Consider the following 16293-nt stretch of genomic DNA (forward strand, 5'->3'; position numbering starts at 1 on the left):
TAATATAAACAAGCCCGGGTTGTCACAGGTACTCCAAACATGGATGAGGATGTGGCTGAAATAGGGGGGGGGGGGATTAAAGTCAGGGGATGGGTGGAGTTGTCTACAGGCCCAGGAGCCCTCACGCTATATATATTACTTAAGATCCCTGCTGGCTCTTTCATCCAGAGCACTGGCCCTCTGTCAGCACGATGCCAAGCAAACCTGCACCCATCAAGAAGTCCCCAGCCAAGAAGGCTGCAGAGAAGGCGCCTGAGCCCGTCCCGGAGCCTGAGCCGGCCCCCGTAGAGGCTCCACCTGCGGATACTGCACCTGTGGAAGCTGCTCCGGCTGAGGCAGCTCACGCAACCGAGGGAGAGGTAGCTCCCGCAACCGAGGGAGAAGCAGCCCCCGCTGCTGAAGGAGACACCCCAGGTACCCTGGGACTAAAGGCGCCTTGATAACCACGAAAATCTCTACCGGACATGACATGCAGTGCTAACTGTAAAGCTAAATTTACTAATCTTAGCTAGATCCTGGACAGGTTGGACTTGGAGTAATAACTTGATTTTACTTTTATTAGTCTCTGGTCTGATGACTCCAACACACTACACATGCAGCAAAGGAAACACCAGCCACAACTCTTGAACCAACTGTCAACCTCATCACTCTTAAACCAAAACTGTTACTTGTTTGAAATGTAGCTTTAATATCCTCTGATGTCTTAAATCTCAAGATATAGTATAAAACTGATTGTGTGGACTCTTGATGCTGGTAATCAGTGGCTATTCAGGCTTTGAAGCTATGAAAATAAGAACAATTTTGAAACTATAGAAGACTGGGAATTGTAGTAGAAGTCATTATACTCCGAGAAACTTAGATGAGAGAAAAACACCAATAACTACATTAGTGAAAAGCATTTTATTCACCCTTTTCTCCTGGATCTACTGTAGATCTCTTCACTTGCCAACATATATTAAATCTAACAAAATAAATGCATGTCATATTAGTATGCTTATAGTGATTGTTGAAGTCCCTGCATTTTGCAGGAACAGCTCTTGTGAGAAGCAGCACAAAATGCATGGGACCGGATGTAGTCGAGTGACTGGTATTGTTTTTGTCTGCCAACCTCAACATGTGAGCCCTAACTTCAGCTGATGCCACAGCCACCGAGGAAGCCGACTCCTACCGAGTGTAAACACACAACACAAGCGGCCCACACACACAAGCTATAATGATGTGTGTGTGTTTGTGCCCCACTGTGCACGACTCACAGTGTTTGTGTGTTTTAATTGCTCATCGTCCGTTGTGTTTACTGATATTTCCGTTTGTAAAGTTCATCTTGTGTACATTTTCCTCTTTGAGTTCTTTGTCTTTTTAACCAACGCATGAGGTTTCACTTTGTGGACACGTGATGGTCTTCTGCTGTGTGCAAATGTTTTACAGTGTATCCCACGGCTCCGTTCTGCTGCTTGCTTCAGTGTATCTTGAGAGTGTATCATGATCAAATTAGCTTGAACCTGATTGAATCCCAGCGTGAGTAATATCATAGTGTAAGTCACTAACTGGCTTTCCTAATGGCATTCTAACACTAGCTGCTGCTCCCGCTGCTGAAGATGATGCTGCTGCTCCTGCTGCAGATGCTCCCGCAGACGGTAAACACAAACCACCACAGAGACAAAAGCATTACTACTCAACCACAAAATACAAACAATGATGACTGATTTATTGAACGTTTCATCGAACAAGTGTCATCCACCATGCTTCCCCAGATGTGAGTAATTGTGGATTCTTAACAGAACCTCTTGATATAATTTCCAGTGAAATGATTGGGCAGGTTGGAATGTCACTTTACACAAAAGATGCTCTGGATATTTTTTTATCTCTAAAACATTAATTTCCTGCTTGTTTGATACTAGCTGCTCCAGCAGAAGCTGCTGTAGTTGAAGAGCCTCCAAAGGCCCCCACGCCCCCACCTCCTGCAGGTAACACCTGCATTTACACTCTGCTGCTAGTTTGGTCCTGCTACACCCAATCTAGGGTTATGACAAGGACAAAGTAAACACTTCCGTTTTAGTATCAAATATTTTATATTTTGGCTTTAATAACGACTAAAACCATAATTTAGATATCAAAATAGTTGCACATCATTTTCCGTCAGTCAATTCATCGACTAATCTTTGATGTACTCTTTGCAGTTGTACATCAGGTGACGACTCATTATGGAGATGGTTGTGCAGAATTATGACACACATCATTTTACTGGAAACCATTCTGAATTATTAATAAATCGATTGTCCAAGATAATATTCTGCAACTATTTTGATAATAGGTCAGCAAAAATGTCCCAAATTAATTTGTTCCATCTTCTCAATTGTGTAGATTGTCTTATGAATGTACAAGACATTTGAAAATGTCCCCTTGGGCTTAAGGAAATTTGTAAGAAAAAAATCAAAAATGGATTACTCGTATAATCGAGACAATAATCTGCAGATGAATTGATAATGAAAATAATCAGAAGCTTCAGTCCGACACACATGTTGTAGAATGAAGGCTATGTAGGAATTGTCAGTGTCATTTCGGCTTCTCTTACTGTCCACTTCAATCCTTAACTAATCTGCACTGTTTGAACCTCCTTCAGTCCCCACCAGCGCTCCTCTGGACGTATCTGTGGACGATGTGACCGACTCCAGCCTCACCATTAAATGGAACACGCCAGAGACCATCGGAGACTCCGGCCTGGACGGATACACCATTGAGTACTGCAAGGATGGAAGTAAGTCTGTGTGTGTGTGTGTGTGAGGCTGCACCTGTCCCCTGAGTGTCAGAGGGCAGATGGACTCATAGCTGTGTCCATGCCGTATACGGCAGGAAGCATTTAGCCGGCTGTCACTGGACTGTATCTCTTCACACCACTTTTAGAAGCGCTCGTTTGCTCAGATGACCGCATGCCTTCTGAGGTTTCATCATAGAGGCCAAAGTGTATGGTCAGGTTGTTTGTAAACTTGTCGACAGGCGATAAACCATTTAACATGTACCGTTAAAGGATGTTTTACCCTTTCAAAAGGAAAAAAAGGTTTCAGGAAGAATGTGTGTGTAACAACATGTGTTGCAGCCTTAACAAGCTATTGCGACATGTAAGTTATAGCTGCACTGAAAGCTACATACTTAACTAACACAAAAACTGTGTTCCCCTGCAGCAACGGACTGGGTTGTAGCTCAAGAGGAGATGAACCCAACTAACCGCTACAGCCTCCAGCATCTCACAGCCGGTGACCTGCTGCATGTGCGCGTGGTGGCAGTAAACCGCGGTGGCCGCAGTGAACCTGGTACACTTGCTGAGCCCGTGCCCATCCGGGAGATTGGTGGTGAGTAGCAGCCAATGTTTTGCAAGGTGACCAATTATAAGGGGAAGTCCAAACAGCCCAAGCAGCAATCACAACCTAACTTCTATCTGTATGGCTGTACATTAGTGTAACGGTGTGCAAAAGTGAGGAACATGTCCATTTCTCTGTCCCAAGTCCAAACAAAATGTCCCTGCAAAAGAGTTTTTCACTGATGTAAGGGCAGGTTATGAAATGTCTTGTCTCCAACCTTTTCATCAGGAGCTCGCTGCTAGTTGTACTGTAACTTATGACCTATGGGGGAAAATGCTCATGTTGCAAGCAGGGAGGAGGAGGTATCAACTGCCGGGCGGCTAAGATGGACTGCACAGATGTATGCACATACATCTTACAGGTGCAGACAAGAGCTTTCATTAGCTGTACATCATCTTTATACTTGTCCACACATCTTCAGTCCTTGAAATAAGAAGGTGAGGCACTCGCACATTTTGTACTTCACTTAATATTTAACCTTTAATTAAATGAACCTTGTTTTTTGCTGGTAGTGCCCTAAAGGACTAAAATAGATGTAAAGCTAACAAGAACACGTTACACAAACATTGAGAAAAGATAAGTGAACATGGAAACCAATATGTATAATACCAATATACATATGTATATACTTTGTTTTAGACGGTTGCATAACGGTCTGAACCCTCACCTGTATTTATTTTTTTACGACAGGTTGCACATTAATTGACAGTTACAATGTTTAACTGCAGGATAATTTGCAGTTGAAATACATATTTGGAACATAAAGTATCTCCTATCCTAGTATTCAGGACCATATAGGTTCAAACATGGGTCCTGCAGTGGTTAACTGTCTTGCACTTAAATAGCTTCTGCTGCATCCGTCTTTGAGATGATTTAATGGAAGACTGAGTCAGGCAAAGGAAAACGTTTAGCTAATGAGCCATCTGGCAGCCATATTTTTTACTGACTTCAACCCTGTCAGTGTGACCTCACTGTCACTTTCTCACTTCAATTTATGACGGTGGCTCTCTGCTGTTCTTTTGTCTGGCACAAGTATCACTTAATGTCTTGCAATAAATATACACTCTATAATATAACATGTCTTCATTATGCCCTCTTCAAATTCACTTCAAAGTCACTTTTATGTGATTAGAAATATTAGCCACTATTCCTCTGACACTGGTTTATGTTAGAAAGTGCAGCTAATGGCTTAAAAATGCCCTTAAATTACCAAAGTGACACGATCAGCCTCTTCTTTGCTTCATTAAACTGACATTTGTTTCGTTACCAAAGCTGTGAATTTCCATCAGTGCTCACACCGGGTCACATTGACGTAGTGCAGACTTGAGCTGACATGTCCCAGTTATCCACTTTCAGAAGGGCAGCTTAATGTCTCTGAGTGTATTTCCTGGTCGGGCTTCAGGCTGCAGCGAACAAACAGGAAACAAGTAAGTGGAGAAATGCAGTCATGCCACAAGAACTGCTGGTCAACTGAGGAGAGTGACACATGAGCCTAATTGATGGATTGTGGGTGGCTTGTTCAGGGGTAAATTCAGCTGTGTGTCAGTCACACGCTGTCCTGACCAATCACTCATCTACATACAAGCTTCTAATAAAGACACACTGTCCGGCATATGCTGAAAGCCCCCCACAAAGACACTTTATCCAGAGACAAAGACAGATTATAAATTGTTTGCAGGCTGGCTGCTGGCTGCCGTAATGCCAGCAACACTTCTGGGCATTGCTGGGAAGGGTGCTGATTAGTAGGGATTACTGTTTGAGCCAAATCTGGAAGCAGACCTGATCCTCATAGGGATGGTTGGTTCCAGGGTTCCATATCTCAGCCTCTGCAGCAATGATATGGTGACAAATGTAAGGATGAAGAGGATGAGACACATTGGGCAAGAAAGCTGGTTAGAAGCGGAGCAAAATAATGTACAGAAGGTCGGTGGGGAGTTAAATGAGAGGACATTTTGGAGAAGGAGAAACAGAGTATGCTGCAGGGGGAGAGAGGTGGTGGAGGGCAGCAGGTTTGATGTATCCTGTAAGGTCAAAGAGCTTTTCAGACATGTGCTGCTTCTGTAGAAACATGCAAGGTATGCTGTTCCGGATATTTAGCACCCGGCCATCCACCATAGTGGGTTAATTAAATGACTCAAGTCCCAACTGCGGTGTAATTTCATCTATATCATTTCATCCACAGCTCGAGCATACAAGCAGTTATCGCTATTGATTTGGGTGTGTTTATTTTCCAATCTGTTGTACTTAATGGTTTCTACATGTGGTGTTTGACCCCTCCAATTAGTTAAAAAAAGTGGCGACAACTTCCTGCTGCTTCTTTGTGCATTACAGGAGGGAACACATGTCGGCATTTATCCAAGTGTCTCATCACCAAAGCTATTTTAAGAGCTGCTGGATGCAGGGTCTTCTTGTTTGGCCTCTCTGCCCAGATACTGTACTTTTCCTCTTTCTTTAGCTAGATTTCCTATGAATGACTACTCATAGTCATCAATGAGACTGTGACATGGATTTATTTTTGACTTTGATAACCACACAGATGGTGGACCTTTAGTGGAGTGTTGTTTGTTGTTTGAAAGATGAATGGCAAATGTTTTGTTTGTTTAGTATTTCTGCATGTGTATGGTATCTAATATTCTGTTCTTTATACATGTTTTTGTCTTTGTGTAAGTATGATAAATTGAAAAAACTTCTTACAAACAATGATAATATATATATACATCGATAATCAGATTCAGATTATCGATGAATTGTTTAAGGTCATTTAGAATTTCTCAGAGCCCACAGTGATGTCTTCAATAAGCTTCATTTGTCGAATCCAGAAGATATTTAATATATAATTATATGGCAAAGAAAAGCAGCAAATTGTCCCATTTTAAAAGCTGAAACCAGAGAATGTTTGGCATTTTTTCTTGAATGAAACAATAAATTAGCAGCTCCCACTAACACATTATAATCATCACCCTTTATAAAAGACTAATATAAAAGAAAACATTCATACAAAAAAGTTGAATATCAAAAGTATTAAAATAAAGTTTGGATCGTTGGTCCGTCTGAACTAACTTGGGTGTTAATTTGAGCTCCTTCAGTCATGTTCTCTTGTCAGCTTGCTGCTGGCCGCTCTATTTAGGTCTTGTTGACCTGTCCTTTTGACCAAACATAACCCCACTTTGAAGATACAAACAGGAAGTTTGTACATTGCCGGCTGGTAATGCTAGAAAACTTTGTCAAGTGGGGGATTTCTTTACGAAGGTATCCAGGTTATGTCCGTATAAAACAATAGCCAAGATAGAAGATAAACATGGCTGACTTGAATTCTTGTTTTTCAGAGCGTCCCAGGATCCGCATTCCCCGCCATCTCAAATCCTGCTATGTCAAGCAGGTTGGAGATCAGATCAACCTGGTCATCCCCTTTAATGTAAGCTGCACGTATACTCAGTCTGTATAGCTCATGAATAACATGTGCAGTTGGCACAGACAACTTTACAGGCATCACGCTTCACCTTGCATCTTCTCATCTCTTGTCTCTCTTTTTTGCAACTCGTCAGGGAAAGCCCAAACCTGTGGTGTCCTGGCTTAAGGACGGTCAGCCTGTGGATACAAGGGTCAACATCAGGAACAGTGACAAGGACAGCATCATATTTATCCGCCACGCTCAGAGGGAGGACTCTGGTGTTTATGAGATTAGCATTAAGGTGGACAGCTTTGAGGACAAAGCCACCGTCACCCTTCAAATTGTGGGTGAGTCGCATGTGCTTATGTTGACACACCAGCAACACACTTGGATCCACATGTTTGTGTGTGACAGGTGTGAATGTGGACTTATTTCAGACCTATCTGTTGAATCGGCTCAGCCGGTTGTGCAGCTGGCTTGGTGACTTGTAGGTTCTGAGGCTCGTGACTTGCTCCAGCGGAAATTCTAATCTCTAGCAAACATGCGTCACACCTCTAACAATGATGACCGTTGACCCCGCTGTCAGCTGCGACTGTTAAAATGTGTGGCCTCATGTTAGAGGCATTACCATACAAAGCTCACTTTTGATCCTGGGAGCAGACACCTTTTGTGCCGGGAGGAAAACACTGGTCATGCTTTTAATCCTTTATAAATACTTACAGTAATGTGTCTCCTCAGAACGTCCCGGCAGTCCTGCCAATGTGAAGCTGTTGGACACCTGGGACTTCAACGCTGCTCTTGAATGGACCCCTCCCAAGGATAATGGCAACACAGAGATCACCGGATACACCATCCAGAAGGCCGACAGGAAGACCGGGGTATGGCAGATGTATACTAGGCCAATCCAATTGTCAGACTGTGGGAAGTTGCAGACATAACCAGATACGCAAGAGATTAACGAGAGTCCCACCATAGATACCGATGGTGTATGTTTTGCTGTATAGTTGTGTGTGATTTTTTTCAACACTAGACAGATGTGTCATATACGATTTGGCCTGTCATGCTTTGATTATATTCTCTATTGTAACTGTTCATTATTTTATTCCCTGAATGCATTCCCCTCGTTTACATAATTTCATTCGCTGTGATAGAGTGCAGGCGTGATTTGCAGTGTTTGTACTTGTTGTATTCACTCTGAACAACATCTACTGACATCTGAAAATTGGAAACACAAGTACGACATGCCAACCAATTAGAGGTCTTGCAGTTTCCACGTGGGATCTCATGTCTCTCATGTCAGCTATGGCATAGCTTCTGAGCCAACTTTGAACATTGTATTTGTTTATTAGCGATGTCACTTCATTGACTGGGAATACTGGGAGAAATTACACTTACACTTAACTTACATACACACTTTGAGTTTAGACTTTGACATGGATCTTCTTTGATCTAAACGCTGTACTTGAACATCAAACTCTCCCCACCCCCTTTCTCCCAGTTACAATATAGATAACATCTTCTCTAATCAGATGGTCTGGATTAGATTGCCATGTCTCTATTTTCCTGGGATTTGCTGAAGAGTCTTTCAAAATACCAATACATCTTTTTAAAGTTGTGACTCATGGTTCTGGAGGGGAACTGGCAGAGATGTAAGTGGATACCGCTGCCAGAGAACATTGAACATATTTAACAACTACCAGAACAGAACCTACAAGGCTACATTTGTAGGCGAGGACATCCATATTACTCACACTCCATCGCTTTCTACAGTGTAGTTTTCTTCCACCGACAGGAATGGTTCTCGGTGCTGGTGCACCACCACAGGCTCACTGCCACCATCACAGATCTCATCATGGGCAACTCGTACTCCTTCAGAGTGTTCGCTGAGAACCAAGTGGGCATGAGTGAGATGAGCGCTGTCACCAAGGGGGTGGCCACCATCCATAAGACAGGTGATCTTCTTGATTAATTCTTTAATTCTTCTACGGTCAATGTGTTTATTATGATGGAGCGTTTATTGGCAGTGCTGCACTACAAGTGTGTACTACTTATACTTTAATGAGCTGCATGAAGTGTATGAGAGTCTTGAATGTGTGTTTGTGTGTGTTTATAAAGCTAGGACTTGAGGAGTGGAAATGGCTTTGGCACCGCTTCAATCTTAAGTGGGTAGCTCTCTTGGCTAGTGCTCGGCTACTGAAATAATTTTAAAAAGGCTCTGACAGCATTAAGACAGTTGGCAGTGCAAATGTTTCTCTTTGTGTGTGTGTGTGTGTGTGTGTGTGTGTGTATGTGTGTGTGTGTGTGTGCGCGCGTTCGTGTGTGTTCATACAGTATTTACCTGTGCCTACCTCCCTGCATTTGGTGATGTGTTGAATCATTTCTGTAACTCTCCCGATTACTCACTTCACACTGTTATTGGCCAGTGAAAGAGTAAGCCCAGTTTGACCTTCTCGCTCTGTCCCTTTTCATTTTTGACACAACTGCTCTGTTGTCACTTCTCATGTGAACAGCCAAATGCAACACTCTGAAAGCTTCCTAGGAGAGACCGACTGAAAATGTGTGCCGTTGAACCCGTATTTAAATGTCTCCCACTTCTCTGTGAAGGCCGGCCTCACTCCTTCAAATGTGAACAATGAATGAAAGATTACTGGGCAGATATAGTGATGTCAGAATTGTGAATGAAAGGGATTTTGACGGCGTGGGAAGTGACGGAGTAGATTGTAGTGAGAAAATAGAAAGAATTCCCAACAGAAAGAAAGTGAGAGTGAGAGTTTTTCTGTGAACTTTTACCAAAGCTTTTACCATTCTAGTTAAAGCAATACTGTCACTGGTAGCCACAGTGGACGCTGTGCAGCAAAAGTTACATCATTTCAGACACAATTAACTGTCCTGTCGCTGTCAATATTTTTCTATCCCTTGAATAAGTTCAGAAGTAAGAAGGAGAAGAAGAAGTTCCTAATGAGATCTTGTTCCATGTGTCCACAGGTATTGTCTACAAGCCTCCTGAGTACCCGGAGCGTGACTTCAGCGAGGCACCCAGGTTCACAACACCCCTCACTAACCGCACTGCCACTGTGGGATACACCACCAAGCTGCTGTGCTCTGTCCGTGGATCCCCCAAGGTCAGACACTCTTAGCTATACACTTTATATAATAATGATAATCAAAAATATATATAACTATACAACTGCTCATACACACGCTGCACTTAGCATAGAAGTGTGTCATGCCCATCACCCTGTTTTCATGTTAATGTACAGTTTGTGCTCATGTTTTCACTACCTATGATATCTATCTTATCGGTGTATTGTGTCCAGGATCACAATAGTGTTCCTATTATGCCTACCTTTTGTTTTGCCTAGGGACCCTTGATAAATCATACACTGCTTCAAATGAGGTATTAATGTCACTGCTATAAACATCCTCTGTTGAAGTGGAGCAGGGCTTGCACTGGAATGTCTATGTGAAGTTTCAGTATGTCTCTCACTGTGCTTGTCGACTGCTGCTCTGGTTAAACATATCTTTACAGTTGTCTGGCTGACGCAGACGGCTTAGGTGGCAGGCCGTGGTGGAAATGCAGCTGATTATACGTCCTAGCTGTCCTTGACTACTCAGCGAGGACAGCAGCGGTTGAACAGTCTGCACATGCCAGTGTATTGGAGACAAATTAAACAGGAACTAATGTAGGACTCAAGTGAAGAGGGACTAGTACCAGTAGATGTACTGTAGGGTAATTCCCAGAACAATTCCTCTATCTCTTGCTTTGTGTTGATCTCTTTCTCTCTACATAGCTCTTATAAATGAAATTATTTCACACAGGGCATTTGTGTTGGAGCATGTGTGTATTTATGGGCTCTGGCTCAGAGTCCAGAGTCATTGAGAACTGCTGAGTGAGGTCCAGCATAAAAGCCTTTAGTGTGATAAGTTGTCATGCTGTGTCTGATAAAGAGCTGTCACATACAGTGGCAGAGACTACATGGGTAGCTGTTAGAGAGAATAGCGAGATAAGCACGGAATGCAAAGAAGAGACAATGATAAGAAGTATAGTCTGCTGTCCTGTTGTGGCTAAGTGGAGATGAGGCTTTAACACAGAAGGTGCTATTTTTGCCGGAAGCAAAGTTATCGGTGTGACTGGGTATGCCTGTAAGATTCCCACACATGGATGCCCAAAGACAGAAATGGGATGGGCCAGGAAAGAGAGAAAGGAAGATTAAATAATAAGAGCAGAAGAGACTCTATTTTCGTGCTGGTGCAGACAGCAGTGTCACACCTGGTATTTTCATTAGGCTTCATCCTCTAGGGAACCATGAAGAGTTGTTACCAAAGGGTTGTTGAGATGGTTCAGTCTGAACCAACGTGGTGGAAAGACGCAACTGACCAACATTACCATCCATAGAAAAGTACCGCTAGCTGGGCTAAAAATGCATTCTATCAAAATCGTTTTTCTATAAATCATAATTTCACCTTTGCAGACTGATTCCTGATTTCATGCATTGATGCACCGATGCAAACTATGTCATTTGATCTTGTATTTTGGAGTGATACACCACACTGCTCCACCTGTTCAAAACCTGCAGGTCTACCAAGATAAACAGCACTAGCAGCATAACCATTTGTTAGCGGTGTGGGTATGCAACTACATCATAAGCATCAGCAGCACTGTCATCATCCACTACCTCATCCGTCCGGGAGGGCAATGGAGATGGGGAAGATTTAATAGATGACAGAATAAGACATTAGTTTATACTTTACAGTGTTTGCCCAGCTTAGGTAACCAAGTTAAAGTTAAACTTTCAAATCTAATCCTTTTAGATGTTAGACCCTGCACCTACACATCCTGGTGCTTGCATAAAAATATCAAACATGCAAAATCATTTTACAGAAATCAGTTCAATTATTATTAATCTGTGGATCTAAAAACTAGTTTCTAGTTGTTATTTCATCAGAGAATAACCTACCTACAACATGTTTGACCTTCTTTACCATCTATGGTCAAATGCCAGTTCACAAACTTTCTAAAATAGAAGAAAGATCTATTTAGAAAACTTGATGAAAGCAGCAACACAGAACTAAATATGTGTCATACATCAGTGAGGAGGTGTTGTACAAACCCTTCTGAAATGTCTCAGCTGAGCTGAAATCCAATAACCAGAGTCACCTTCAAGAAGCCGGACCATGGGGAAATCCATGCAGGGAGACTGTCACTGAAGCCCAGAGCAACACATACCTGAGGAGACTTGTATTACTCCCATTCTACCCAACTGTCACACTCAGCATAGACTGTCTGAGTTTACAGGAGGATAAGTAATTAGGATGTCCAATGCCAAACAGGAAAGACTGAAAGTCAATGTTGTAATGGTAAATAGATATCACTTTGGAGACCACAGCTCAAAAACAAAGAGGTGTGCCAGAAGCTAAAACTGTTCAATGACACCAATAGTCAGAACTCAGACCTTTAAAAATGCTTGTTTTGTAAATTTCTGAAGTTAATACTTAAATGATATACTTGATAAAATTCTCATGAAATGTACCATGTCGTATTTTACACCTTTGCACTGGAAAGTGACCCTGAAAATCAAAAGTTCACTCTATATCACTGCTGATGTTTTAAAAATCAGCTCAGCTGCCAATATGGAATTTGGAGTGGCACTTCGACAAAACAGGGAAGGTATATTTGAGGTATACTGTTGTTTATAAATGTCTCCCCTCGTCCTTTCAGCCTACGATCGAGTGGTTGAAGAATATGGCGATCATTGGAAAAGACCCCAAGTTTCGTCAGATCTCTACCCAGGGCATTTGCTCCCTCGAGATCCGTAAGCCCTGCTGCTTCGACGGCGGTGTGTACACCTGCAGAGCCAAGAACCAGCAGGGAGAGGCCGTGGTCTCCTGCAAGCTGGAGGTCAAACGTACGTATATAAAGGCAAACAGAGGATAACGTTCTGTGCTAAATATGAATCTAAAACTAGCAGCTCGTTAGCTTTGCATAAGGATTGGTTGACAAATTGTTGTTTTTTTAATCTGTACAGATTCAAATTCTGATTTTTGAAAGATTCTGTTTACTTTGGACAGAGTCAGGTGGATTGTTTCCCGCTGTTTAAAGTATTCATGCCTATTGACTGTTGCTTGATATTTACCTTACAGACAGAAAAGTGGAGTGGTATTGATTTTTTCACGAACTCTTATCATGAAAACAAATAAGCTGCTTTACCAAAATGTCAAACTAATCATTTACATTTGGGACATTTGGAGAACCTGTTATTGGTCCCAGTTGATAATTCCAGCTTTCATGTCTACACATTTTAACTAATAATGTTCCAGAACTTTATTCCATTAAAACAACATATTTAAACTGTATATTCCTCTCCTGACAGAGGCTATTCTTCCAGAGGCTAACAAGGACAAGGGCAAATAAACCAACACCCAACTCCAGAGGTAAGAAACAGAGAGACATATCCACTGCTGTGCAACACAGCCTGAGATTGTTCAACATGTCACCAGTGGGAGCACATTTCATTGCTATATATCTTTCTCCATTGTCTCATGAACAAAATATCCATCAATGTGTTGCTACTAACACTAACACTGCTTATTACTGCTTTGACACATGTATAAGATACTGACACAGTTGTTTGAGATACAGCAATACTCTTAATGCCTGCTGACCATCCATGCATTGCAGTGTTCTTAAACTCATAGCATCGAATTAAAACCAATAACAGCTCATTTGTCCTTCCCTCTTGCCCTCCTCTTGCCTTGTCATCTGTGCAGCCCACTTCTGCTCCCTCCTCATCCCTGCTTTTGGATGTGGTAATGTGGCAAAGATTAATGTCAGTCAAATAGAAATACCAAATTGAACGAAAGTTAACGTTTCTATTTATACCCTCACTGTTAGGCAGACGCATTTATTTCATATAAGCTTTTCAAATGCCCAAGTGGTGTAGCCTTTCACGGAGAGCCAGGATTTAATCACAGTGTAATTTCAACTGCTGACAAGAGAAGCCTCATTAAAGCATTTTAAAAAATGAGTGACGTGACGAGAGAAGGTGGCAAGATTTAAAAAGAGAAGGGACAAAGAGATGGAGACATTTAAGCTGGGAGGAATGATTAGAGAGATTAATATGTTGTTGGTAAAGGGATGTACAGAATAGTTAAAGGTTGTAAAAGATTTAGAGGGAATGATAATGGTTTTATCTTACTGTGAAAGACGTACCACTGCTTCTTTTTACGGCACTGTGAAACACAATCCCTTTCATCCCTTCATGCTGTACATTTAAAATATTTGAGCAAGGTGCCAATTAGATTATTTAATACCTTTTTAGATTGCAGGTCTCTCATATAGCTCCCTTCCCCTCTTAACCTTGTTTCTCCTCCCACTTAATGACTACCTTCTTAGCATAAATTGCTCTTGACTATAATCTGTGTTGGCCTTCGCTGCATTAAAACAGTAGACAGTTAGCTTTGTCAGCATGTTGGCTGTAGTTTGTACTGTTAACACTATATGCACCGTAACCGTTAGTATGTCGAGAGCTGTAGAGGCAGTCGAAATGCTCCCAATCTCGTGTTATGCAGCTTTTAAAGTATGAACCTGAATATGAACATATGCCCCCTTTAAGATTCTGCTCTCAGGTGTACTCTTAGAAGATGATTGTGGTGTCATTTTGTACTTAAAGGAATGCTTCACCAATTACTCACCCCGTTTCCTCGAACTCTTGAAGAAAACTCTTGGTTTTTCTCGCATGCCTCCACGGTGAAGAAAAATCATGAATGCGGGCGGTGTCTAACAACACCAAAGCTATATTAAAACATTTGTTTTCAAACTCACACAATTCGCACAGTATAATCCAAGTCTCCTTTATCCAGTTGTATGCTCAGTACTTCCAGAACACATGCGACTTTGCTTAAACCTTACTATTTGAGAAACTCACACGGACGAGTGGCTCGCCCGCTCAGTGTGAGACTGTTGTTATGGAAGTTATATTTTATAGTAAGGGTTTAGCAAATTTGGGGAAATACTGAGCATACAACTGGATAAATGAGACTTTGATTATTCAGCACGATCTGTGTGAGAGTTTTAAAAAAGTTTTCTTCAGGAATTCAAGGTAACACAGTTTGTGTAATTGATATACAAATGGCCATTGTGTGAGTGAAGGCTGGAACCTTGAATATAGGGCCTACATTTGTCATCTTAGTTGTTTGACTTTAGCAACTAAACAGGATGCAGTTGATATGCTACATGCACACAACAAAGCTGACCTTCAGTACGGTCAGGGACAAGTGTGTGTTCACACTATATAGCAAATGGGGTCACATTCCTCCCCGACCAACCCCCCAGAGTGGCTCAAGTGATCCCATCTTAATGCATCCTCAATGTGCTCGGATGCATTCACACCTGTATTTACAGCTGTCCACTTGTGATCACATTACTAAAGATGCATTTTCATGCCAAGTGTAAACTGCGCCGTATAGATGACACAATCATGGTGGTGAGTTTTTGGATGCTGTCCCATAAGGCACAGTGATGTCAAAGCGGCACTTCACAGCGTCTGAACGTTACTCCAGATGATTTGACACTAAGCCAAACTCCTCACTTTACCACAAGTCAACAGCCAGAGTGGAGGGCTTTGAGAAGAAGAGCCAGCTACTCTTTGATGGAAAATACACAGTGGATCTCTCTCTCTCTCTCTCTCTCTCTCTCTCTCTCTCTCTCTCTCTCAGTTTGCGTGTGTGTGGTTGGCGGGTTTTACCCGTCTTGTGGGGACAATCATCTGTTTACACAGTTGGTTTAAGGTTAGTTTAGGCTGGTAGCTGTTGTGTTAAGGGTGAGTCTCCGGGAAATGAATGTAAGGCAATGAAATGTCCCCAAAATTCCTGAAAGCACAACAGTGTGTGTGTGTGTGTGTGTGTGTATAATTAATCCTTCCAATCCTTTCTGTGTGTCTCTCCTATCTTGTCCAGAGTGTTTGAAGAGGTGAGAGTCAACAAACCAACACTCCCAAATCTATTTCCATCCCGACTCACCCACTCCTCCCAGTAGGCTGGGAAGACCCACGCCTCCCAACCCATCCCAGTCTGTTAAATGTTGTATGTTATTTAAGTTGGTGACATGTATGTAAGGATATATTTACAATGTTTTCTTTCTGCCTGTGTCCATATGCTGTTGGTTACCGTATATATATATATATATATATGTACTACTCAATAAAACAGTGAAGCCTTGGACATGCTATTGCAATGACTGTATGGATGTTTAATAAAAAATGGTATTGTATTACATGTTATGTGGATTTTTACACACATTTTAAACATTGCTACACATAGTTTTAGGATAGATCCAATTTTTATGTTGGGTTGAGAATACAAGCAGACTGATCTGTTGTGCTGTGGCTTTAAGGAGATTGCAAGTTGTCATTGTGATTATGGAGTTGGTGTGTCAAAAATACAAACAAATGTTATTCAGCCAGGCAGATAGTTTTGGATTCATCAATAAGATATCTGTCTCTTAGATATTTGTGAGTGGAATTTGTGTTTGTTTTGCTCAAATCATTG

At 41.9% G+C, this 16293-nt stretch overlaps 1 protein-coding gene across 1 annotated transcript; it reads left to right on the forward strand.

The window, feature by feature from the left end:
- The first annotated feature begins 172 nt into the window (after positions 1 to 172).
- mybpha (myosin binding protein Ha) lies at positions 173 to 15971 on the forward strand. Its single transcript, XM_079181875.1, has 12 exons — positions 173 to 414; positions 1899 to 1964; positions 2621 to 2755; positions 3180 to 3347; positions 6683 to 6771; positions 6902 to 7094; positions 7486 to 7625; positions 8540 to 8699; positions 9733 to 9869; positions 12467 to 12653; positions 13119 to 13179; positions 15703 to 15971. The coding sequence occupies exons 1-11, from the start codon at positions 192 to 194 to the stop codon at positions 13157 to 13159; spliced, it is 1539 nt and encodes a 512-aa protein (XP_079038001.1). The 5' UTR covers positions 173 to 191; the 3' UTR covers positions 13160 to 13179; positions 15703 to 15971.
- Positions 15972 to 16293: the final 322 nt, after the last annotated feature.

Source organism: Pholis gunnellus (genome assembly GCF_910591455.1).
Source record: "Pholis gunnellus genome assembly, chromosome: 2".
Taxonomy (NCBI): Eukaryota; Metazoa; Chordata; class Actinopteri; order Perciformes; family Pholidae; genus Pholis; species Pholis gunnellus.

What these genes read in the sequence shown, in the direction of transcription:
- mybpha (XM_079181875.1), top strand. Translation starts at nt 192, where the DNA reads ATGCCAAGCAAACCTGCACCCATCAAGAAGTCCCCAGCCAAGAAGGCT. An exon ending in GGCCACCATCCATAAGACAG is followed by an intron (nt 8,700 to 9,732) that starts GTGATCTTCTTG and finishes ATGTGTCCACAG; the next exon opens with GTATTGTCTACAAGCCTCCT. An exon ending in CTGTCCGTGGATCCCCCAAG is followed by an intron (nt 9,870 to 12,466) that starts GTCAGACACTCT and finishes TCGTCCTTTCAG; the next exon opens with CCTACGATCGAGTGGTTGAA.